Source organism: Drosophila erecta, unplaced genomic scaffold (assembly GCF_003286155.1).
Source record: "Drosophila erecta strain 14021-0224.00,06,07 unplaced genomic scaffold, DereRS2 tig00000000-arrow-pilon, whole genome shotgun sequence".
Taxonomy (NCBI): domain Eukaryota; kingdom Metazoa; phylum Arthropoda; class Insecta; order Diptera; family Drosophilidae; genus Drosophila; species Drosophila erecta.
Window position 1 is genome coordinate 478953 of NW_020825194.1, and position 25843 is coordinate 504795.

A 25843-nucleotide genomic window follows, 5' to 3' on the forward strand; every position below is an offset into this window, starting at 1 on the left:
AAAGTGCAGGGCCATGAAAACTGTAAATAACGTGGAGCACATAAGACTGAGGGTCGGGCAAAATCCCAATGGCTGCGCTGCTGGGCCAGCCGCAAATTATGCTTGTCAAAAATGAATGTTGCATACGTAACGGAAGGCAAGGCGAGCTGCACTGGGAGAAAAACCGTAGGCTTTCAAACATAACTTGCTCCAAAAGGTGAGTTTACTTGGCACATATCCTTCTCCCAGTGCAGCTAACGAGTGGGTGGGCCGCCTGCCAGGAAAAGCCACAAAGTGCGACCAAGCGGGAGTCAAAGGGGCTGGAGGCGGGCGAGAGCGAGGTCGCTGCTAGAAATCGCAGCAGTTGCGGTTGTCGTCGGCGGCGTACGTGCTCGATGCGTGGCAATCGGATTCCCCCGAGGGTCCGCACATGGCCCACGTACCCACGAATCCGCAAGAGGACTCGCACACGGAGTGCGGACCACGGCCAAGCCCCACCAAACCAAACTAAAGCAAAGCCAAGCCGAAGTCGGTGCCAACGGCTCTCGAATCGCTCCTTGGTCTCGGTCTGATTCTGGGTGCTGAGTTCTGGGTGCTGAGTTCTGGGTCGAGGTGGTTTTGGCCAAAATCGGAGCTCCGCTGGGCTGGAGAGGAAGCTGGCGATGATGACGCGGCTGCTGACGCAGATGCAAGGGCAACTTTTGACTAAATGGGGCTCCAAGTGCATTAGGACGGAAGTGTTATTACGGCGAGACACTGAACATTTTGGATTTTCTTTTCATCCATTTAATGATCATTGAGTAAAGATAACATATTAACAATATAAAGGTATGTGCACAATTCCCCATGCGTAAATTCCCTTTGATTGACGTTAATGTTAATTTCCCAGTGGCACGTCGCCTTTAATTTTCCGGATGAACGGTGCACTGGTTTCCCTCAGTGTGATTCCCTTGCACTTCGCAGTCATTATTGAAGCATTTGGCAAGGTGGCTGCGGCACTGGGAAGCGGAGATTAGGCGCGGAAACGCTCCGAATGTTCGCTTGGTTATCGCCGGCAAACATTTCAAAATGGCAATGGCAAAAGTCGGAAATTTGATATGCCAAAAACCGTTTACGATCAACAAGTGATAGGAACGGGCTCATGGCAAATTATGCAGATTGCCTGGGAAGGGGCTCCTAGGATATTGAGGAAGTTGACTGCAGTGTTTGGCGAGAACTTTCCATCAAGTGCGCAGGAAGAGACATTGATTTGACTGCAGCGAAGTTTTCCATTATGGAAATGTCATCAAATCGATTTTCCCCTTTCGGTTGGCCTTGTTTTTGCTCTTGTGCGGCTGTAATGACGGTATGCTAAATGGTGGGAAATCTGGGGAAAGCTGGAAAAAGGGCATAGATGCATATGGCACGTACTTATATGTATGTAAAGGCTTTGTTTTTGGTTTTATTAAATTTATTCATATTTCTCTTTGTGTTCTCTGTTACTCGTATTATTAGAGTAATAATAATAATTATTATTATTCCATCTATGTTAATATAGTGTGTAATAAAGCTTGACAATCTATTAATGCTATTACAATGTGTTCTCGGTTATATTGTTTGTTCAATGTTCGTTTTTCTGGTCTGTCCTCTTCGTTCATGTCCACATCCATGTCCATGTCCGTGTCCGTGTCCGTGTGTCCTGTCGGGATGTTGTGTATTTATAAATGCGTATTCGAGTTCGTGATGGATTCTGATTCAGATTCAGATTCTGTGCGGCTCGTAGGATTTGGCTAATTTCAGCTTTCGAATGGAATTCAAGTTAAAATGCAATATGCAATGTAATGTTTTCATGGTATTGTACAAAATTTGTTACTACTATTCATCATTCGAGTTTAATTTATTTCGGCATAAAAAGTTAATTTTGCCGCCTGCCGCATGCCGCATGCCACATGCACCGCCACCAGATGCAGATACCCAAACACAAAGTCACACGCGGATACTCGGATACTCGGATTCCCGGATTCAGATACATTTCGCATCTAGGTATCTGGTTCTGTGGGCGCCTTCCATTTGCATTCAAGCTGAGTAATTAAAATCATAGTAACATTTCCATCTCCGTCCGGAAAAACGCGTGGCGGTCGTGGAAGTGGAAATTGGGAAATGGGAAATGGAAAATGGTGAATGGTAAATGGTAAATGGGAGACGTAGTTAAAAGCATAGTTTAAATTTTCTCTAGTCGGGCCCTTGCTATTCTCATTACCCATTACTCTATTTGCGTGTTTACACTTGTCTTTTGCTCTCGCTCAGTTGGCGGTTTCCATTTGGTTTTAATTAGTTAAAACGATTTAAAATGAATAAAATATTGGCTCTGTCTGCGCGAGTATGATGTAATTAAAATGGCCTATGTATGTACAGGGTCCGCCCCTCCCGCCAAAGTTTCCGTTTCTGTTCGTGTTTCGGGTTCAGATTCAGATTCGGATTCAGATTTAGATCCGTCCATTAGAGCGGACAAAAATGCTTTGATTGAATCATCCACTCTGCGCTGTCAAAAATGAGGTACGCAGGGCAATGGGATTCAGTTAAATTATATACAGATTAAACTAGAATGCTCTGTTTGCCGTGTTTTGTGTGTGCCGTGCAAATTTGCTCTGGTTCAGTTCATAATACCAAAATACAAAAATCCCTTCGCCTGAAACTCGGCGCACATTAAACAACAACGGCGATAAAACAAATAGTGGATAACTACGGGGTGAAGGGGTTAAAAATCTCATGGAAGTTGTGCAAATATTTGCCTGCATACTTTCCCATAATTATTATAGTAATTCATTGCATTCATGTGTTTAATTATTCCGCACACACACACGCACACACAGATGCACACAGATACACACACGCATGCACTTATCATGCGAAGGGTGAGTGGGGCGGTGAGTGGGCGTGGTCATGTAAGTGGAATTTATCGTGTACTTATACTGACTTCTATAGCTTACTTTTACATTACCAAGCTCGAATTTGAAACTTTCTACAGACACAAAAAATCCATTTAATGCGACCTCTGTTCTCCCGTCCCCCGTGCGCCCTCCTCTACAAACATGGATCTCGATAAATGTTTACATTGCATATGTACGATATACTATATATAAGATATACACATCGATATAGCCTAGCTTGGGTCGTATTTGTTTTCAATTCTTTCTACATTCAGATTACACACAAGTACAAACATATGCAGATATACGAGTATGTTGCGTAAGTGTTAATGTCGTACCTTATTCAGATATAGTTTGGATCTACTTGCAGGACTTCGAGTGGGAAAACGCAGAGGATCGAATGTGTTCTATTCTGTATGCTGGGATCTGAGACTGACTAAATCATAGGTACTAGGTGTTCAGCAAATACTACGGTAACTAACACGTCTAAACAATCGCATGGGGCTAACAGGTTAAAAACAGACTTTAAAAACTTTTGGCACGACTCTGTGATATATGCTTGAGATACTTGCGGGTAGTGAGCATAAAATTATTTTGATTAAAAGTCCTTAAGCAATAGGAATACATTTACATATGTACAAGAGAGGAACTATTTTACGGGGCTGAGGGGCTAGAAACTAGATAAAGTATTTATATATCCAATGCACATCCAGGGTTATAAGGGCGAGTATATGGGGCGTAATAGATCTGGCTAACGTTTTATATATGTATATATGTATATGCATATCTAGAGATATGAGTTTCGCGCCTCACACCACCTGTACCAATCTAATCCTATTCAGTGTCTCATCTCTAAACCCCTAATCTCTAGCACCCCAGAAGCAATATGTCTAAGACTCGACCAGCCATGGGTCCAATACACACGCGATTAATCGTACTATACACCTTATGAAGATCAGTTTGGTCGCTATACCTTATAGAATACACCCGCTGCTGACCTCTAAGGAGGTGCAGACTTCAGGGACTACTACCAAATGCTAGCTGGGATTGGGACTCTAATGGAGCATGAATCGGAAGTATATTCTTGAACGGTGTCTAGTCTGAGAGTGCAATCCGAATGGAAAATAAAGGTTGTCTTTGCTGGTTAAATCAACATTTTTGAAATCTATAATTTTGATTGGGCTGTGATGACAGTCTCGTTTGGATTCTCATTTTTATGTTAAATACCTTTTTAATGACCTCTTACAGTTTAATGCCTAAAAATGAGAACCCAGTCAATCCTGACCGCGTTTCTTGTTGGATTTGTGGTCTTCAGAGGAATGTGATGCAGTCAATAGATTGTGTGGGTTGCTACACATACATATGTTCATTTAGAGCACTCGTTCCTCAAACTGATATGAACCAAACGATTGCCAAGGGTTTCCCGGGTCTCCGGGGACACGAATCTATTGACCTATTTACACCTGGGTACCGTAATACTAGAGCGACACGAACTCGCCAGGACCGCCGCCCTGGTCCTGGCCTTGGGTCACCTCCTGCGCCTGGTGGAGATCCTGCGACTGCTCGGGCATGCCCTGGGGCTGGCTCTCCGCCTGGCCAAAGAGCGTCTCGTTTTCGTAGCGCTCCTCGTCGTGCAGCGAAAGAGTGGATCCACCGAGTCCTCCGCTCGCGGTGATCCGCCGACCCATGTTGTCGTACTTGGGGTAGGCGGAGCTGTCCAGCGGCCTCATGGGCGTGACCTCGACGGGCGGCGATTGGCAGGCGGAGGGCGGCGGCGGCGCATTGTTGATGCAGCTGGCGCAGTTGCTGGGACTCGGGTGATGGCACTGCACCACCGCTGTTACGGCGGGCGGCGGCGGCGGAGGAGGCAGCTCCATGGCGTTGCTGTGGTACGCCGCCTGGTGGGGGTCATAGCCACTGGCCTCCAGGTTGTAGGTCACTATTTCATCATGTGTGTAGAGTCCGGATGGCTGGTGCTGCTGTTGGAGTTGCTGCTGCTGCTGCTGCATTTGCTGTTGCTGTTGCTGCTGATGCTGCTGCTGAATTTGCTGCTGCTGCTGCAAGGAGGTGTCCTTCTTGAGAATACCTCTCCGGGCCGTGTGTCTCGGTAGAGTGGCAAACTGACCCTCGGGCACGGCAACTGCACCAGCACCACTCTCCTGCACGTCCTGCATCCGCTTGGGAATGTTCAGCAAATCGGGATACATGTTCAGGTCCGCACCATCCAGCATGTCCTGCGTAACGGATACCCGGATGAAGATATTGCCCCCAAAGGCTGGATTCGGGACTATGTTGGAGCAAAACTCTGGGGGCGGCGGAAAGACGCCCACGTTCAGCGGGAACTCCTCGGAGATCTGGGCAGGATGCGAGTGGGCATGGCCTGCCATTGAGGTGGGCACACTCATCATGCCGCAGGTGGGATCTTTGACCTGCATCAGCTGCTGCCGCATTCCACCACCACCCGCAACCTGTTGCTGTTGCGGCTGCTGCTGCACCAACATGCTGCCATGCCGATGACTGTCCACCGCATGGATCTCTATCTGGTTGAAGCCCATTCCGGCCGAGTCGCCCTTGTTCATGCCCATGGAAGTGGGCTGGTTGTCGATGCCATAGCTGTCGCCGCGATCATTGGTCGTCGTGGTGACGCTCGAGTCCAGAAGTTTCTTTTCCTGATCATTGAAGCTGACACTCGACTTCACTCCGGCCTTGTTGGCATGCCGGTGCTGGCGGGTGGTGCGCTTGCACAGACAGACCACAAACGAGATGGAGATCAGCAGAAAGACGGTTCCGAAGATGCCCATGATGAGGCCGAAGTACCAGAAGGTCTCGGGCGTTTTCTCCAGCACATGCTGAACGATCTCGCTGAGGTAGATGCTGATGTTCTGGGTCATGCTGCCGATGGCATTCGCGCCCGTGCAGGCGTAGGTGCCGGCATCCAGGCTGGTCACGTTGAAGACGGTGAGGTTACTCCACAGCTTGTCCGAGGAGATGCTCTCCGAGTCGAAGAGCACGTTGTCGTTGTCCAGTATCTTCCCATTCAGCTCCCAAGCCACCTCCGGCAGCGGATCGCCGTACACCAGGCAGCTAAAGGTGGTATTACTGCCGATGTCGATGTTCTGCACCTCCTCGTTGTTGAAGATCTCCACCCGCGGCGGACAGCCGAAGAGCTCGTCGTCCACGCTGTCCCAGGTGCGATCCTTCTGGGCCGGCGGGCCCTTGCACACCAGACTCACGGAGCTCAGGCGGCTGTTCACATACCAGCCGCGGAACTTGCGCAACTTGCAGTTGCACTGCCAGGGGTTCTCCTCCAGGGAGAGGGTCTTCAGATTGGCCATGTGCTGGAACACGTACTCGCTGAGGCTCTCCAGCAGATTGTTCTTCAGGTTGAGGAACTCCAGCAGGTTCAGGTTGGCCAGGGACATGGGATCGATGTAGGAGATGAGGCAGTCGTGCATGTCCAGGGTGCGCAGATGGGGCAGAATAGGAAACTGGTACGCCGCCAGGCGCTTGAGGGGATTGCCATTCAAGTAGAGTATCCTCAGGCGATCGTTGCCCATGAAGGTGTCCTTGTCGAGCATCTCCAGCTTATTGTCCGACAGGTCAATCTCCACCAGGATCTTCAGATTGCGGAACGACTCCTTGTGTATGTACTGCACCTCGGACTTCTTGAGGTAAATGCGCTGCAGGTTCAGCAGCCCCAGAGTGGAGAACTCCTCCCGGTTGAGGTACGGGATGTGGTTGTCATTGAGCACCAGCACCTGCAGCTCTGTGCTCAGGGTGTTCGGAATGGTGGTCAGCTGCAGGGAGCTGCAGATGGCCGACTTCTTGCCATTGGTCCACTTGCAGGTGCAATTGGAGGCGCAACTGAGGGACCAGTCATCTGCCACGGTCCAGGCCACCAGGCACAGCAGAATCCAGCAGACTGCGGAAGAAACAACGAACACGAATTTAAATGTATTAGTTATAAATCACAGAGTGACATTAAACTGGGCTCCCAGAAAAAGTGTATGTACGTGACTAATCTGCAGTGGATTCTTTTGTATTGACCATCCATTTTGGCGCGTGGCACCTGCTGCCTGGGAATGACAACTCACCTGGCAGAGCCCTCGGGCTGCTGCTCCTCCTGCGCTCCATGCTGCGGTGCATATGGCTTCGTTCGGGGCTCCTGCTGCCGATTTTCCACTACCCTGGCAATTGATGACCCTAAATGGCTTTGGCTGATTCGATTGCCATGTTTCACATCATGTTGCCGCCGCCAGCAAAAAGGTCTCCATTACTCCACATTACTCAGCACTTTGGCCACACTTCTTCGGCACTATTGATTTTGCCGTTTTTTGCCCTCCGCCTCCAGTTTGGCTGAGTTCTTTTCTTTTAATTTGCTTCGAGTGGAAAGTTGGTCCTTCTGGGTGCGGCTGCTCCTCCTGCTGCTCCTGCTCCTCCTGCTGCTGCTGGTATCCTTTTAAGAATTCTTAAATCTGCAAAATGTAAAAGAGAATCCGGTATTAGCGTGAGCGGCCAACAATGCCCATTGTAGTTGTGTAGTTGTGCAGTTCCAGTGGTTCCCACCGCACCCACACTTGGCCCATTTGTAATCTCTGTTTACCGAGCTCGGGTTTGGCCTCTGAATGGAGTGGGTGGGTGCTGCCAAGTGGCCGTGGCTTTAAAATCGCCTTTCAACAACATTTTGTAATTTGTTGTACGTCCAGCTGGACGGCACAACAAAGCGGCAACCAAAACCCGCAGGGGCTCGGCTCCAACTCTGGGCATTCCCCACACTCTGGCCGGCTCCATTCTCATTCTCATTTTCATTGGCATCGACAGCGGCATTGGCATCGGCATCGGCATCGGCATCGGCATCGGCATCTTTACAAAATCAGCATCAATAGCCTGTCGAATGCTTTTTACTTTCGTGCCCACCCCCACGGGTTTTGTTTGTACTTCTTTTGAATGAGGAGGAGCGGGACTGAACTGGAAAAAAGCCAACTCAAAGCGTTTCCGAGGTGGAGCGCTCCACTGCAGAAAAATACTATAATTGTAACTGAGCTGCACGATTGTGGATTAATTATAAATGCCACTTTAAGAGCCGACACCTCATTCAATAATATGGGAGCAGGATCTGTTCCATGTTGCTGACTTCACTTGTTACCCATTTTAAGGCACTTGTAAGTGCTGCTTTCTGGCATAAAAGTAATTTAGCTGTGCGGAAAATGCCTAATTTAACACAATCTGCACCGCACTTACTGTTGCCAGCCGAAGTGGGGCCACATTCGCTGTGCCCCAGGTTTCCTGTATCACTCACACCCACCTCCACCTGCCCCCAACCCGCCCAGCCACCAGCGCAGGAGGATGAATCCGCTCCACTGGCAAACTACGAGATACAGACAGACAATGAAAACGTAAAAAGCTCAAAAGGTTCATTTGTCAATTTGCCATTTGAATTTGTATTTGAGAATTCACTTGGCCGCTTTTGCGCTTTGTCCTGATGGCACCCGGTCCCGCTCCTCGTCCCTCGCCCCCCGCCGCTCACCAGGACCCCTCTTCAAAAAGGACGACCCACAAAGCCGGGCCAAAACCTTGGCAGCCTCAATTTCTGCTCATCGCTCGTTGCTGGCAATGCGGATAATATTTCCTGTGTCAGTGCAGCAGCAGTTGGCAGTTGCAATTGCTGGCTTTTTCTCGGCCCAGACCGCTTTTCCTCGCCCCTTGATATTTTCCACTTTCCACTTTCCTCCCAATCGTCGACAGTTTTATTTTGCTGCTTTATGAGCACACAGATAGAAAATGGTATATCATTTTATGGACTTTGATTCCCAACGGGAGCTGGAAAGATAAATAATGCGATTCGATCGCTTTGGAAGACGGAGTACGTTTACTGATCGAACTACTTTGGAGCCTGAACAGCAAGAATTAAATTGGATTGGATGGATTACATGAGATTAGTAAACTATTTCAAGCCATATCTACATACGTGTATGGCTAGTTCTCCAGACATTTCTCGCAGTGAAGAGGAATCGGCACTCACAGGTTCGTTGATATTCATAAATGTGGCACAGTGGACCAAAAAAGCAAAGCTAATTTGATGGCCAATTGCCAAAGGAGGCCAGCCACAGCACGGAACAATATTAAAAAAATATTATGGCGGAATATGTTGCAAGAGCACTGACTGCAGCCGCAAGTCGTAAAGCAAATCAATTAACTGATGCCACACAGACATGGGGTTCCAGCACATGGGAGATGGCCCAGAAAGATATGGCTGCCTCGACATTCTGCATTTAGCCTCTGCCAAACTCAGACGTATAGCGACTAGAGGGCCCTGGTATCTGGCTGTTGGTATCTGGCTAATCTGCCGGAATGGACGGTAATTGTTAGCCCGTACTCGGCAATTGCCAATTTGATTTCGAATCCAATTCAAGATAATCTGCGGCAGTTTAGCTGCAAATTGATTTCGGGTTTCAAATCCAAACAGGTGCAACAGTGCGTATGAGCAATTATACAGCGCTAAATTAAGTGGACCTGGAACTCGGAGAATGTTACTCCAATCCTGTGCCGGAATCCTGCTCGAAACATGGAATTATCCAAGTCGGTTAGCATGTAAGTCTTAAATCCCGTCAGGATATGAGGCAAAGTCACTGTGAAATTGAGCGACAGAATTGAAAACTTTCCGCCAACACATTTGTGCACATATTTGTAGTGCCATGTTGACTGAAACGCAGTTATGCAGAATTAAAAGAATTGATTATAACCGAATCAAAAGCCTTACCATTCCAGTGCACCCGAATTAATAATGCATTATAAATGCAATAACCCATCGTAATTCATTGTTACTTCCCGCCTGCGGGACTTTAAAGTGCACAATTCCACCTTAATCCATTATAGCCCACCTCACATTTGGTTCGGCGAGTAAATTGCCAGTCTAGTTTTTCGCGTTTTTCGTTGGTCATATACAATTCCATTTGACAATTGGAATTCAATTTCAATTTTAGCTGGCCCAAAAGTTAACTAAATGTCCGCCCCGCAGCTCGACCACGCCTCGCTCATTTGTAAAACTTCATCAAATGTAATTGTCGGAAAACAGGAAAAAGTCCTTGTCCAGGACTAACAATTGGAGGCCATGCCCCGTGCTGCATTACCAAATTAAAAACAAAAACTAAACTTTTCAGCTTTTTCTTCCATTCCGATTCCATGCCCAACTTCCCTTCCTTTGCCTTCGGGCTGCGTGGCCAGGGGCGTAGGTCACCACCGGGGTTATTTAGCTATTTTTTTAGATTATGCAAATGCGACGCGGCTATCTATTTGTTTATGTAACCAATCTGGCACGGGCTTTGGGGTCGCGCTGTTTTGATTAGCGCTACACGTAAGATAAGGGATTTTTACATAACACGTCAATCGCACTCAACCCGCAAAAATTAGCATATTTTGCATGAATTACCAGCATTTTACCAGCCCATATTTTCAGAAAAGGATATCATTCCTCAATTATTGCACATACCTTTGCTTTTAGCTAAGACCTTAAATTGTTTAATGCGTCCAAGTATCTGTTGCACAACAAAAACCCCTTGTAATCTATGACTTTGAGAAATAAAGATCACGCCGCGTTTCGACTTTCACCTCCCAACGGACTCTTCGCTGGAATCCCCTTAGGTCTAAGCCCCTGTGCGTATGCAAATGGTTTCTTTGCCGCCTGGCTGAGCACTTTCTCCGCCCAAAGACCGCCCACCCTGCTCCTGCCACGCCCACCTGCCGCCCACCCAGCTTCGCCAATTGTTTTGCTGTTGCATAAGCACGTGCGAATGTGCGTGCAAATGCAAATGGCGATGGAAAACTTTTTAAATTGAGCAAACATTAACAAAAAGGCAAATCCAGAAGTGGGCGGAGCTCTGCCGGGCAGCGGCAAGTGGCGGCAGCTGGGGGCTGGGGGCGTGGCACTTGCATGGCAAAAGCAAATAGAAGCGGAAAAAAAAATAGCACAAGAACACGAGTAGGTTGCTCTTATCGCCTGTCATCGGGTGGCCTATTTGTTGTTGCTTGTTAAGACCAGGACTCGCCAATCTTTCAAGGACAGCCGTCTCCAAAGTGTAAATTGCAAACTTTTCCTTGGGCTCCAAAGTGGATCGGGGCGTCCGTCGTGCCACAAATCCGCACATAATCGGAAAATGTCACAGGGAAAAAACAAGCAAAATTAATGGCACTCGAAGCGCCGCCAGGCCAGGATTAGATGCCGCTGACGTTGACCGTGTTGAGTTTTATTGCCGCCCGGAAATGGTTTTCATAAATACACAAAACTCCGCAAGGAGCAGGGACGCAGGGCAGGATTGCAGGATTGCAGGATGACTGGATGGCAGGATGGCTGGATGGCTGGATGGCTGGATGGCTGGATGGCAGGATGGCCTGATGGCAGCAGCAGACACTTATGGACGGGGGCAATGCAATTATCTGGGGGCAGAGTGCAAGTGCAGCACATTGTACGTGCGAAAACGAGAAACAGGACATTCGCCTTAGCCAAGCAGCCCCGGGGCTTCTGCCACGGGGATTCTGGGGCAGGAGGTGTACGGCGGAGAAGGACATAAACATGTGCCTGGCTCCTCCTGCTCCTGCTCCTACTCCTGCTCCTGCTCCGGCAAGTGCAATTGTTATTGTTCGCCGTGGCCTTCGCATGCGGAGCATTGTAAATTTATCATGAGCTGTGCCAGGATTACACAGAAAGAAACCAGTGGTCTTCGGCAAGGCAAACCCTTGGTGGTCATGATTTCCCAACTAAGTGGGAGTAGTATTACTGAAATGATCTAGAATTAATGCAATCATGTTTCCAATTCGATATAATTCGTTTTTTTCCGTGTGCAGAGGGCTCCCATCTCACACCCGCAGTTATCTTGGCCATTATTGAGGCCAAAACAATAGACTGGCCACGGGGGAATCAATAAAATCGGTCCGTAATCAGGCACCTGCAAGGCTTCCGGTAATGCGGCGCTCCAAGTTGCCTCCGAAACGCATTGAACTGGAGGTACCTCCAGTCCATTGTGGGCCGCATAAATAATACTCTGCTGAAACTATTGTCTTGCCAGTTAGGCTACCAATTTATCTGGGAACTTCTAATCAGTTCGAGCCTGCAATTGAAATGAGCCCTAATTGGCGTCCGCATCGGCAGCAGCAGCTTCGATCTGAGCCACCCATTCATTATATTTTCATTTCGTTTCAGTTTCGAATAAACTCGAGTGCAACAGTGCGTGCAAACAGTTATTCAACATTAAGCCAACAATAACGAGTAGCCGCCCTGTTGGCTTCGCAGGAAATTTGCCATTTGGAAATTTACAATTGCCATTTACCATTTACCATTTACAATTCACCATTCACCATTTCTGTGTTAATAGGAAAGGCGGTATTGATTGAGTTGGCTTATTGGCAGCTTATAAATAGCAATGCTTTCCAGCCCCCCTTGGTTTAATTGGAAAATTACAATTTTCAGTGAAAACAGGGCAATAAGTTTCCAGTGAAGATTTCCACTGAAATTATATGCTCTTCATAGAGATGCAATTTGAGATGTCGGTGATTGCACGGGTCATATTAACATTTCCACTCCAACAAGTTGTAATGACGAACCTCAATCAAAAGCTTTTCAAGGAATCAATATACGAGTATATAACGCGTAGCGTTGTGTCAACAACTAATAATACATTTCATCGATTGGTAATCCCGAGCTCCCATCACGTGGGCCGTAATATGAGCTGTGTCAATTTGATTGACGGACTTAATTGATTGAAGCCCACTCAAAACCATAATGCACACTCCACACACCACACACCACACACCAGTGGCCGGCCGACAAAAATACCCATTATTATTTGCCCTTTGCGAGGAGAGTATCTCAATTTCGGCCTAGACCGCAGATCAACATTTCGCAAATGTCGTGTTGCAGGTCGCATTGTTGTTGCCACTGTTGTTTGGCTGTCAGAGCTTACAATTGTTTGCCATCCTTGTCATCGTCGTCCTGGTGGTTTTGCTGCAATTCCGTTTGGGCAGCAGCTGTACCTATAACTCGAGTTGCTGCCGCTGCTGCTGCTGCTTGCTGCTGTTGCGCTGCTATTGCTGCAGCTGCGCATGCTGGTCTGCTGTTGGCAGCTTTACAACTGCGAGACCATTCGAGTTGATGCGCCCAGGCGAGTGAGAAGAGTGGAGCCCGGCCAGACATTATAGTCGTCAGTTGCTGCCCCATTGTTGCATTGTTGTTGCCGCTGCTGCAACTGCGACGCCAGCGACATGACCTCAGCACACAGTTTTCGGGGAAGGCGGCGGGCTGGGTGCGGGTATTTCCCGGATTTGTATGCGTATGCCATGTCCTGTATGTCCTGTATGTTGTGCACACTGAGCACTCTGCGAGCCATCAGTATATTTGTGTAGAACCACAGAGGCACATACAAACGAGCCGAAGGATGCCGTCCAGGATGCTGGGATGCTGGGATGCTGGATGCTGGATGCAGGCTGCCTGGTTGCCAGGATGACGAGGATGGTGATGGTGACGAGCGGCGGCGGTGCTCATATTTTGGCCAGGACCACAATCAGGAGCACGACGAACAGGAGCAGCGCCAGGGACAATTGCAATGCAAACAATACGGAAGCGGCAAGGAGCAACTGCAGCGCCGGAAATGGGCTGAAGAAATTGGGAAGATGCCACAGCAAACAGCAACAGCAGTGGTGTCTGGTGTTCATAATGCAACTCAGTTCTCACAGGAAGGCAATAGAATAAAAATCCAATTTACTTTGTCATTAAATAAAAAATAATTCCTTGATGGAGATTTGTAAGCTGCTCTACGAATGAAGACGTGAAACTTTTAGACAGAAACTTTTTTTTGCATCCGTTATAATACGGCTATTCGATTACAACTCGGACAAGTCAGCTTTGCTGACTAACGTTTTTGGAAAATTTTTTGAAAAAAATGTCAAAAATTTTTAATTTGTAGATTGGTTTGCAAATCGATTGGAAATGCTTTTAAAAACATAACAAGGTATTCCAATACATTTTTGAACTTTTTTTCGCATAGTTATGAAGAAAACGTTGGTTTTGGGGGCATATAGAGAAAAAGGCAGAGGTTTTTGACCCATAAATCGAAAAAATTTTGGCCTACGGCGGAAGGAATGGCCTTTTTGGATAGCTCTTGACACCAGCTAACGATCGGTAACACTTTTGGCGGATCGAAAAAAAAAATTTTTTTTTTTGAATTTTTGAGTTTTTTAAAAGGGGTAACATCACAATTTTTTGAAAAAAATCTCAAAAATTTTAAATTTGTAGATTTGTTTGCAAATTGATTAGAAATTCTTTTAGAAACATAACAAGGTATTTCAATCCATTTTTGAACTTTTTTTCGCATAGTTATGAGGAAAACTTTGGTTTTGGGGGCATATAGAGGAAAAGTCAGAGGATTTTAGCCTATAACTCGAAAATATTTTGGCCTACGGCGGAAGGAATGGCCTTTTTGGATAGCTCTTGACACCAGCTAACGATCGGTAACACTTTTGGCGGATCGAAAAAAAAAAATTTTTTTTTTTAATTTTTGAGTTTTTTAAAAGGGGTAACATCACAATTTTTTGAAAAAAAATGTCAAAAATTTTTAATTTGTAGATTGGTTTGCAAATCGATAGGAAATGCTTTTAAAAACATAACAAGGTATTCCAATACATTTTTGAACCTTTTTTCGCATAGTTATGAAGAAAACGTTGGTTTTGGGGGCATATAGAGGAAAAGGCAGAGGTTTTTGGCCCATAAAAAGCTTTAGATTTAAACGCCAATTTATTGGGGACACTTTAACAAACTTAGCAAGGTATGAGAATCCATTTTTGGACCACTTTTGACGTGGCTATCGGGAAGTCAATGTGTGATTTTCTGCAAATTTTCAAGGAACTGCCTTGAAACGAAAGATTAAGGTATAGTTTAACCGAAAGAAGGCAATCAATCACGGCAGGCATATTGGACAAAACCTTGCTTACAAATATTCGCCAGGACTTAAAAAGCTGATGTCCTGGCAGCACTGAGACAGCAGGAAGAATAATCAAAAGACGGGCGAGGCAGAGAAGGTGGGCGACAAATGTTGTGTCCCGGCAGATAAGAAAGGACGAGGCCGGCGATCTATTACCACAGCTGCACAGCAGCCACATCCTGCTGCGTCCATTGAGCGAAGTGTGCTAAGCAAACAAAATGCTCCTGTGAGCCAAGCTCCTGCTCCTGCTGCTGATGCTGCTCCTTCTCCTGCTGCGTCTGCTGCTGCTGAATATGCTGCCCCTGCATCTGCAACAACAATGCCTTGAATAACCAAAAGGGATGTTGACTTGCCATTTGCTAAAAGGAACTGCAGCTATTCCGTTCGCATATACTCATATATTCATTTACTTGGATGCCGCCAGATGCTGCCGTTCAGTGGGCTGCGAATGTGGGTCCTGTGTCCTGCAAGCCATGTGTCCGGGGTATCCTGGTATCCTGGGTGTCCTGGCCACCCCGTAAATTAGTTGCACCCATCAGCCAGCTCCAACTATTTTACTTGCCGCCCGTCTGGAGCTCGAGCTCTCCGCAACCGCAGCCTCTGAATGCGGCCAAAGCAATGCGGAAGAATATTAAGCGGTTTTTAAGCGCCTGCATATTAAAAAGGATACAGAAAGGATACTCCGAGACTCCGACGGCAGCTGGACCAGTGATGTTAATTTGGCCTTTGCCAGAGCGGTCTGTGCCTAATGGCAGAACGAGGCTAGTTTAAACATTCATATCACCTCCTCTTATTCAATTGAGAGAATTCGTTTGAAAAAAACTTCAAGTAATGAATGCAATGTCCTAAAAATATATGTGTCCCGAAATTAGTTGTCTTCCCCAAATATAACCATTATATTTTCAGGATAGAAGGCGCATCTCTGCCGCAAAAAGAACAGAATAGAAGAAACAGAAGAATTCAAAGGACACTCGGCGGCAGCATTCGGATTCCCTTGGCGGCTGGCAGTTAAAGTTCCTTGGATCATTTGGCGATTTGCAAATTACCAACAAATGCTCTTGGAGCGAAGGACGAGTGGGTGGTGGGCGTTGGGAGGTGGGCGGAACGAATCGGACGACGATTGTGCGAAAAGTTCCTCCGACATTTTTATTTAACTTTTATTTCTCTTTTTATTCCGCTGACCGGCTGGTCTAATACTTGGCCACTTGGTCTTGGAGTGGAGATGGGTGTGGGGATTGGCATCGGCATCCACTTGGAGTCCACTTTGGCAACCGAACCCTTTTCCATTCAATCGACCGTTACCTTTGTTTTCCGCATGTCCTTTCTGTTGCCTGTGCAGTTGGCTGTGTGTGTGTGTGTGCGTTGTGTAATTAACTCACATTTGCCACGCCCACAATGGGCGACATTGCCGGCTTTAATGAGTCACAAAACGGTTTTATGTGTCAAACGTTTGAAAACCCATTCGTCGATTGAGAGTGCAAATGAAAATGAAAATGGAAGAAATCGGAGTGGAAATCGGAGGGGAAATCTGGTCCAAATGAGGATAATGATACTCGATGATGACGGCCACCGGGGTCTTTCAAAGGGTTCATTTAACAGCTAATTAAATGTTTAATCGGATATCTCTGTTATGGCGAATAAAGGCACATTGCCGCCCTCTGCACAAAAATCCAGCGCAGCAATCTATTGGCGAAATCTGTTTTTCTGTTTTTCAATGGAAAGGGTAATAAAACTGAATACAATACAGCTGGAAGGCCTCCATCAAATGAATTTGTCATCAAAAGATACATTTTCAATGGTTTTAAGTTTTCCCCAGTTCCTCAGCTACAAGAACATCATGTTCGCCACACTAGTTTGCGCTATTTAAAGTGGAATTTTTCACGCCACCCCAGCGTGTTTTGATTGCAAATTGGCGATCAATGCTAACAAACACACCGCTGAAATGCAGCAAACTGCTCTACCGCAAATTTATGGCTACTGGGGCATCCATCTGTGATGTACGAGTATGAACCCCACTCGCAATCATAATCACCGCACCATAAAACATCGGCCAGTCCATCAGGCAGTGGATGTGCACCCCAAAGGCCTTTTAATTACTCGATGTCCAATTTCAATGATTCCACTTCTTTTGGCTTCTTTAAGCATCGACAACTTGTGTTAATTACTTGCCGGCAAAGTGCAAACCAACTAACCCAATTAGGATTGGAAAAGGCCAGACACTGACACACAGCGAGATTGAGTGGGGAAATGTGGGAAAGCGGGAAAGCGGGAAATGGGAAATGGGAAAATGGGGGGTGCGGGGTGCGGGCGCAGAAAGCAATAAACATCAACTTTGAGCTTTGATGAAATCCGCGAAGAGGCCAACCACCCGGTGAAAGGAGGATGATGCGCCAGAAGCAGTAAGCAAATTACTGGAGCGGAGCTCCAAAGCTGCAAAATGTCCTGGCCAGCGGACTCTTCTGGCTCCTTCATTTGGCTTTCGGTTGTGCTATCGCTGGATTTATTCCAGCCAGCGAGGCGGCAGCTTTATGAGTTGCCAGCCCACCTGGGCCTCCACCCTTGCACATTGCACACATTTCCCAGGACCTGCTGATCTAACAATTAGACTCCGGGTTACATTCACAAATTTGAATGGTCCCCGAAAGTTGGCTGAGCCTCAGCAGCTGGGAGGGCGAAAGGGATTTGTAAGACGCTTGGAAATTAGCTTATAAATACGCAATCTCAGCCGGGCAGGACAGTCTTGCTCTTGCTCTTGGTCTTGGTCCTGGTCTCTGGAAATCCAAGAGTCTGAAAAGCTGAAAAGGAAACCCGGCTGGTGGGTCTGGTGGCGGAGGACATCACAACGACACCGACGCAGTTGCTGCATTTTTCATGGGCTGTGCAAAATAAATTAGTGAAAGCTGTAAATATGATGAACTGCTGCTGATGCTTCAGCTCCAGGATGCCTTCCGCCCGTCCATGCGAATCCTTTGCAAGGCATCCATGTCCTGGACCCAGTTTCGCTCGAGCGACAAACTTGCAAAAGTTTTGTTGGTCGCCAGCGGCGCGCATTTTCAACAGCTGAAGCTGCAGCTGAAAAGCTGAAGTGGAAAGCTGCACCGCGGAAAACTGAATGGCCATTCGAGGATTTCATCCATAACTTTTCCATTAATATTGGCACATATTTTGGGAAGCAATATTCCTTAACAGTGCAGGCTTTAATATATCAGTAAATCTATTTTACGTTGAGTAAATTAGAAGTAAACCGAAATATTTCCGCAACGATTTTTCGCGGTGTGATGGAGATTGGTGGTGGCACCTTTCTGGCGGAGCATCCTCCACAGCTCCCGCATTTGTAGCCGCTTTAGTTTAGTTTGATTCAGTTAGTAGTTTTAAGAGTTAAGTAGTTTTCAAAAGTTTTATGAATTATTAAGAGGATTTTCGAGTTTTACGCTAGCCTTTCATTTTCGCTTTCAGCTTCCTGCCAGCCTCCCGGTCGCCTTCGCCCCTATAATGCCGAAAAACCCCGGAAAGCCCCGGAAACCCCCAAAACCCCCGGAAAGTCCGCTTTTAGGCGCTCGTCAGCCGTTTCCGCTGGTGTCCGTCGCTTGCCATTTTGGCGTCGCCCGAAAAGCTGTCGAAATATTTTGCAGATTTTTAATTTTTCATGCCGCACTTCCACACTGCTGCTGTTGCTGTGGTGGCTCGATTGTTGTTCCTGCCACAGAAGTTGATGATGATGCTGCTGCTGCTGCTGCTGCTGCTCCCGATGATGATGAACAAACATTGACTTGAATGGCGGCACAGCCCTTTTCCTCCGTTGCCGCCATTTCCCCCAATTGGCCCCCGAAAATTAAATACATTTTACTGTCAATAAAATTATAAATGCAAATTATAATTTTCTACTGCCGTTTCGGACACTGGACGTGGACGTGGACGTGGACGCACAACAATTAGCCAGCCCCACTCCAAGTCCCCAATTCGCCCTGCGAGTGGAGCACTGGAGATAATACTCCCAAAATTCCCTGCCATGGCCAAGCACTGATTGTGACGTCAATGGCCAAATTAAAACTTTAACGTGTCGCACAGCGAGTGGTTAGTGGGCATCCCAGATGGCGGGTGAACGGATGGTGATGGCGATGGGGATGGAGGTATGGACCAGTGCTGTCAGTTCATCATTGTTTCCCGTCAACAGGGGTTGCTGTCTTGCCCTTGCAGAAGGCATTAGAAAGTCGAGTGAACGCAGGGGATCCTCCGAGTTGTCATATGGTGCGGATTGCAGAGGAGTGGTTCACGTAGAAGTGCTATTATAAACTTAAATTTCCGTTTCTAATTTGGCTTTTTTCGGGCGTAGCTCGTGGTGAAAATGCCAACACTGGGAAAGGTTAGTCTGGTGTTCGCTTGGTTAGTTGGCTGTCGCCTGGCGGCTAAGGATGTTGGCATGTTAATTCAGTTTGCAAATTGTTGCGATGCCTGGCTGTCGGCAGACACACTATGTACAAATACGTATGTATGTGTTGCCCCACTATTTTTTTGGGTTCTATGTGGGCGCAGTGGAGCGCTAATTTGGTCGGCTAGGCGGTGTAGGCGGTGGGTGCAAACTTCGTGGGCTCGCTAAGTGAAACTTCGATGATAGAGACAGCTCTTAGTGGGTTCATTTGCTCCATTTTGGCGGCCCTCGCAGTTTTCGCAATTTTCGGCGGTCGATTTCCCATTTTGCTCGACTGGCGGAATAGCCGGAGGAGTAGAAACTTTCGCCACGTAACATTTGTTATGCTCTATTTCTTTGCAAAGCAATTACCGACCCACATATCCAGACAAATAAACAGAAACCAACAACGCACAGCAAAAACGGCCGGGCAAACATGCCTCCCCACAATCCCCTGGAACGGCCTACGAGCAGTGGGTGGCAAGCGGGCGGCAAGTGGGCGGAAAAGTGGGCGGCGGTGCTCCATAGGCGTGCATAAATGGATTCGGGCGCACAAAAAGGGGCGGGTCGGGGTTAAAGCTGTGGCAAGCGAGTGTGCTTCTAAATGAATCGCACTTATCACGTAGTGGCGTCGGCCTCAAGTACAGTGAGGCCTGGCACGGGGCGATAATGAATGCAAGTTACGCAGAAATAGAATTAACTTTAGTTGCCAATTAATTAGTGGGGTCAAAGGCTGCGCGGCGCATGAAACCGCCAGCGATGAGTTAACGCAAAATGGGCTCTTCAAACAGGATGCGGAAGTTGTCACGGCATGGAAACTCCGTAATGTAGTCGAAAGCCAGGAGAGCCACGTGAAAGGCGGTGAAAGGTGGTGAAAGTGACAGGTGAGTCGTTGAAAACTCTGAAGAGAGTGCTCTGAATATGGAATCTGTGCATGTGGAATTAACTTGTGTACTTGTCATCGAGCTGGCCTAATCGTGGATGTTTCAAGCTGCAGGAGCGCACAAATTAGTAAATATTCTGTTATACTTGGTGGCAATCCCATAAATGTACTGTGGTAAATGCAACTCGGTAGAAATTATATTACTACGATTTATTTACCTCATTAAGCCCTGCAATTTCCCAAAGTAACCAATAGCTTCTGCGAACTGGCAGGCTTCCAAATTTGTGTCTTGAAGCCAAATAATACAGTTCGAGGACCCATTAACTTTCAGAGGTAACACTGTACAAGGAACACTATCTGATGCTAACGGCCAGGCGCCCAAAAATTATTACCACGTGAATTTGACCAACTTTTGTTGCATTTGTTGCGTTTCCGAGTAAATAATCGATAACTTTGCGCAACAGCGCCGAAACAAGCCACCATTCGACAGCCAAAGGGGATTGAGCACAATGAGGACCGAAAATGGGGTCTAAAAAGGTGGGGGCGTGGTGATGGGGATGGTGATTTGCACAGGCGGAGGCCAAGTAAATTTGCAGAGCGAAAACAAATTTATAAGCGCATTAAACGGGCGCGTGTAGTTCTCGTGATTTGTGTTCCGAAACGGGGAGCCACCGAAAGGCAGGGGTCTTGAGAAGGGGCTCGGAAAAAGGGGAGCGGGGAACGGGGTCCCCAGGCGGGGAGCACGACGAACCAGGGAGGTCAGAGTACAAAGTGCTTACCAAGCGCTTAGCGATTAATCAGTTTGCTAACAACGAAAGCCAGGCGAAAGGCGATAGTGCACTCAGAAAAACACTTGCAATATATCCCATTGCAAGTATAGCTCCATTAAACTATTTCAATCGAAAGTTGTACTGTTGCCAACTTGAGATCAGCGAGCAATTCAAACTAAATACACTCGGGGTCAAGCCAAGAGCATATAGTCTAATTACGGATTAACTTTAAATGAAACCACCTTTTGAAATCATATGGCCATTCATTTTCATTTCACTCATTAGCAATCAGATTTATAGCCTCTATTTGGGTTGTAATTAAGATACTTTCGATGGGTCGTAATGCATACTAGAGAGCTGTGCATGTTCGAAGTGGAAAGAAAGGCCCACTTTTTTCAAGTGTGAAACCTTCAGCGGAGGTTGGACCCGTGTGCTGAGGCAGTGCAGCGGCACTCGGAACTTTGGAGTCCTTGAGCCCTGAGCACTGAGCCCTGAGAATTGCGCCTGCAACCTCCAAGGAGCATCGACCACACGAGCGGCGAACTGTACCTCATGGTTTTCTGCTGCAGCTGCACTAACGCCGTTTTGGCGGCTAATTAAGTCAATTATGCACTTAGGGCACCAAGTGGCGTGCGGCACCCATGGAGGCCGTGCCCCACAGACATCGCTGCACCACCGCAGCCGTTGCAGTCATTTAAACATCAAAGCTCGTCACGCTCAAGTCCCGGCCCCGCCCACCGCCCACCGCCCACTGCCTCCGCCGCAGCTTCCTGGCCGCCTCAGCCGCCTTTTTAATAATATGAACGGGCTCGTCTGTGGAAATAACTCATACGCACCGTATGCCGCGCTCGCCGTACATCAGCTGGCGTGTTGGAGCCTTCGCCATTGTTGTTGGCGGCGTGAGGACGTGTTACTTACACTTTGCCTTATGTACTCTGGCCGCTGATACATATATGCAATGTGTAACAAGCCGTATATACTTACACACGCAGTATGTGTAAGTACAGGGCTGTGGGCTTATGTGCTGTGCGGCAGGCACGAGAAACGATTTATCTCAATTTACATACTAAATGACAGGCAGAGCGGCTCATGCATTCCTTTTCGTGACTGTCGAAGGATCCCGACAGCCCAACAGCCCAACAGCCCGACAACCCGACATCTCCACATCTCCACATCCAACATCCCAACATGCGACTGCCACGTCCTTGTTCTCCCAGGATTCCCCATGCCTTGGACGTACAATGGGCAGAAGATTGGTAAATGAGGCATAAACATTGATTTTCAGTTTAAGTAAACACTTAATTGAGTATAAGTTGAGTGGATATGTACTCCGGGCGGCGCGGCGAGCGCGCAAAAATCGCTTAATTATTCAGGGCAAACAAAGTGACTGGCCGCTGGAATCATTCATTTTTTAATCAATCGAATCGATAGGCCTGCGCGTTGAAAGACGGAATTAAAAACCCTGCAATCGAGCGCTCCGTTAATCTTTGATTCGTTCAAGTATTTCATTGCCTGCCCATCGCAGATGTTCAAAAATAAAATCTGCTTATAGCGCTTGGTTTTCAAGCTATATCTCAACAGCAGCTCAAATTGGATGCAACAGTAAAAACGCTTAATTAAATGAATTCCCCTATGCTCAGCTATTTAATCTTTAAATTGAAATCAACTATCAACTATTTATTATTTCATTAGCGCAGTATGCATATAATTGAGCACCAGTTGCTGATAAGCATGCAGTAATTTCTATGTTGCTATCAACCAGATGCCATATAATTGCATTAATACATTTCATTTACGGCGGCCCACCGCCAATTGCTCCAGTTTGCCCCACTGTGCAGCAGCAACGCTCGATTCCGCATCACTTGTCAGTCCTATATAATGTAATGAAGGCGTTCGATGAAACAAATGCAAAATTTCAAAGACGTAAAAGCGAAATTACAGGATGAGACAGACGGGCTGTGAAAGTAGGCCTTTGCGAGGTGACACTGGAGTGGGCTGGTGCCTGTCGACAGCTGTTTGGGGGATCCTGTCGAGAAACGAGACCTGAAAGCAATTACTTTATGCCGCAACCCACACAGATACGCACTGGCCGGGGCTTAGGGTGGTGTTTTTTGTGCAAATTTAGATAAATCACTTCAAACTGCGTTCGTTGTTGCTCGCTAAATATGCGTGATGAATAAGTTTTCCAGCCACAGCCACACTTCGGATTTAATTTCATTTCTTTAAATACTGCTACGTATTTTCATATGTGGTGTCCATGTTCTTGATAAAGCATTACAGATACGCACGAGTTCGCTGGCCCATGAAATACATTTCGAAAGGCATCACGTCGTATGAGTAATAAACTTCACAGCCATCGCGCAAATGCATCACTCATACGCAGTGTGACATTCAATTGCTACACTGTTTTCATAGCCAAGCGTTATTTTTTCGGGGCGCTCTCGCATAAATGTTGAACAGATGAGGTCCACCCCAAAGGACGGCCACACACGCCCACTCAGAGTCACAGATTGAGCCCCAATCCCAGCTAAGCGGTTTCGGCTCGTTCATTTGTCGCCACCGGGGGGAAAATTGGGGGGAAAATTGTAATTCCCCGGCGATGCAGCGTACGCACATGACTTTTTAATAAATATTAAACAGTGCGTCGAAAAAAGGGGACAAAGGGGACGGCAGGGCAGTGTTGACATGACGCCTGGCGAAATATTAAATTACGATAATAAAATATTGAACAAAGATGTTTTGTTCCGCTTTGAAAAGCCAGAGTTCTGCGGTTCAGTTCGGTTCGGTTCGGTTCGGTTCGGTACGGTTCGGTTCAGTTTGGTTCAGCTTTTGCTTTCGGTTCGGTTCGGTTCCGTTCGCTGTGGCATTTTTGACAAATGTTTTTCGTTTTCGGCAGCACGGTTATTGTTTTGCCAGCCAGTCCTTGGGAATTCCCCCTCCTTACGTGCATGTGGTAATATAACGCTCTTTTACTACGAAATTTGGCCAAATATCTGGGGCTATGTTCGTCGCTCCCCTGCGGCGCTTTTGTAAGTTATATATATTTATTTTTACAAAAGAGGAGCAAAGTTGCGTAAATTATTGTTAAGAGAGGCGTGAGTGGGCGGGTCCACCTACCTACCTACCCCGACTTGGATGTTTTTTTTGGCCGCCTTTGTGTATTTGTGTATTTGAACTTGGCAGTGCGTTAAATTGTAAAGGCCGTGCCAACACAAGCACACAACACTCGTATTGTTGGCATTTAGTAAGCTAATCCCTGGAAGTCTTCAGCAGATTGCGCCAGATTACAGGCAAATGCGAATCCGAGTGACTTTCCCGGGGATTGGGATTGGGATTGGGCTTTGGCGTGGGTGTGGGAGTGGGTGTGGGTGTGGAAGTGGGAGGACGAGGGCCAAAAAGAAACGCACACGGCTCTAGATCATTTTAATTTGGCATTTGATTAGGCACGTGTGCCATCGCAAGCAGCTTAAGGACTTGTATGTGCGCCCAAGGACAAACTATCCCCATTGTCTGCCCCTATTTGCAATGTCAACGCGGAGGTAAGCCCCCCCCTCCCCCTCCCCGGCTCCACAAACTCAAAGACAAAGACAAAGAGAAAGAGAAAGTAGCCGTGGATGGGGAGAAAGCAGCCAAAGCAATTGCAAATACTCCCCAGCTATATGAATATTTATGAGCGTGTTTGCGACTGCTTAAGACACTCAACTGGCTGGCGAAGAGCGCGGGGGAAACGCGGAAAAGCGGAAAAGCAGAAACGCTGCAGCGGAAAAGCTGGGGAAAGCAATTGCACTCAAAGGAAAGTCGCTGAGAAGTTGGTCCAAAAAGAAGTAAACAACTTTTCAGGAGTTGTCGGAGCCAGAGTTCTGGCAAGCTCATATTTTGCATTTATCGAATTATGTACTGTTTGGCTTTAAGCATCACTGCCAATTACCGAACTATGCCTTTTTCGCGCTGTGCATCTGTAAGTACTGAGGGGGAGCCTTGGGACCGTATGGCTTCACCATGGCCAGGTTTACGGATTAGCGGACAAGAAGTGCACACAAATGCTGCCCGCAAATGCCCACACTCAGTTTCAGCCATTCCAGTGGGCGGGTGGGTAAATGGCCGAAGCCATTTGGCAGAGCTACTTGGGATCCTGGCTAAATTGCCGGCTATGAAAATGAAACTTCATTGTTTTGCCATTGCCATTGCCATTGCCATTGTTTGATTATTATTATAATGCGAGCGGGTGTGTTATTTGTGTGCGCTTCTGTTTGGAAAATATCCGCAATATCGGATGGCCAGTGGAAGGACGAATATGACTACTTGACCACTTGATTGTCCCTGCAAAACAAACCGAGACTATCAACACGTTTGGCCAATCTGCCGGCACTCCATTGTCTCTGTCTCTGTTCTGCAGGCAGGCGTAATTAGTTGACTTCCTTGAATTAGTTTTAAGGTGATTAAATTTAATGGCCTGCGCTGGCGCCTCGAATATTTACCGCACGAATGCAATTACCCGAATGGCTACGCAGCCAAGACAACAAATCAGCAATTAAGCCACATCGCACATCGCACCGCCCACTCGGCCACCTTTCAGCCACCTGTCACCGCATCCGCACTTCGCCACCCACAGGGGCCGCAAATGCGAACGGAGCCCCAAGAATCCAAGACACCAAGAAACCAAGAGCCACCCCGTTCGGAGACTTGATGCTGACGTTAATGACCGCCAATAAAATGCGTGCTCAAGTGGCAGGAAACTGCCTCGAGGAGCTCGAGCAGCTCGAGGAGCTCGAGGAGCTACAGCGACTCCAGATCTGGCTGGGCCAGCAATTAATGTCAAAGTCAATATGCCTTATCGCGCCGTTAAACGTAAAGGGTATTATAATAAAATAAATAACGCAAAAATCAGCAAGGACTGAAATTAAATCGAACATCAACAATCTGTG

The 25843-nt window shown here is 47.2% G+C and overlaps 1 protein-coding gene and 1 pseudogene across 1 annotated transcript in view; both read right to left on the reverse strand.

Moving 5' to 3' along the window:
- Positions 1–2831: 2831 nt before the first annotated feature.
- Positions 2832–25843, reverse strand: part of LOC6554297 — a 40470-nt gene continuing 17458 nt past the window's right edge. The window contains exons 3-4 of the mRNA XM_001981029.3: positions 6983–7363; positions 2832–6810 (exon numbers count right to left, since the gene is read on the reverse strand). Coding sequence (XP_001981065.3) covers positions 4367–6810; positions 6983–7034 — 2496 coding nt within the window. The 5' untranslated portion in view covers positions 7035–7363 and the 3' untranslated portion in view covers positions 2832–4366. The remainder of the gene's footprint in view (positions 6811–6982; positions 7364–25843) is intronic.
- On the reverse strand, positions 10493–11032 carry LOC26526365 (annotated as a pseudogene).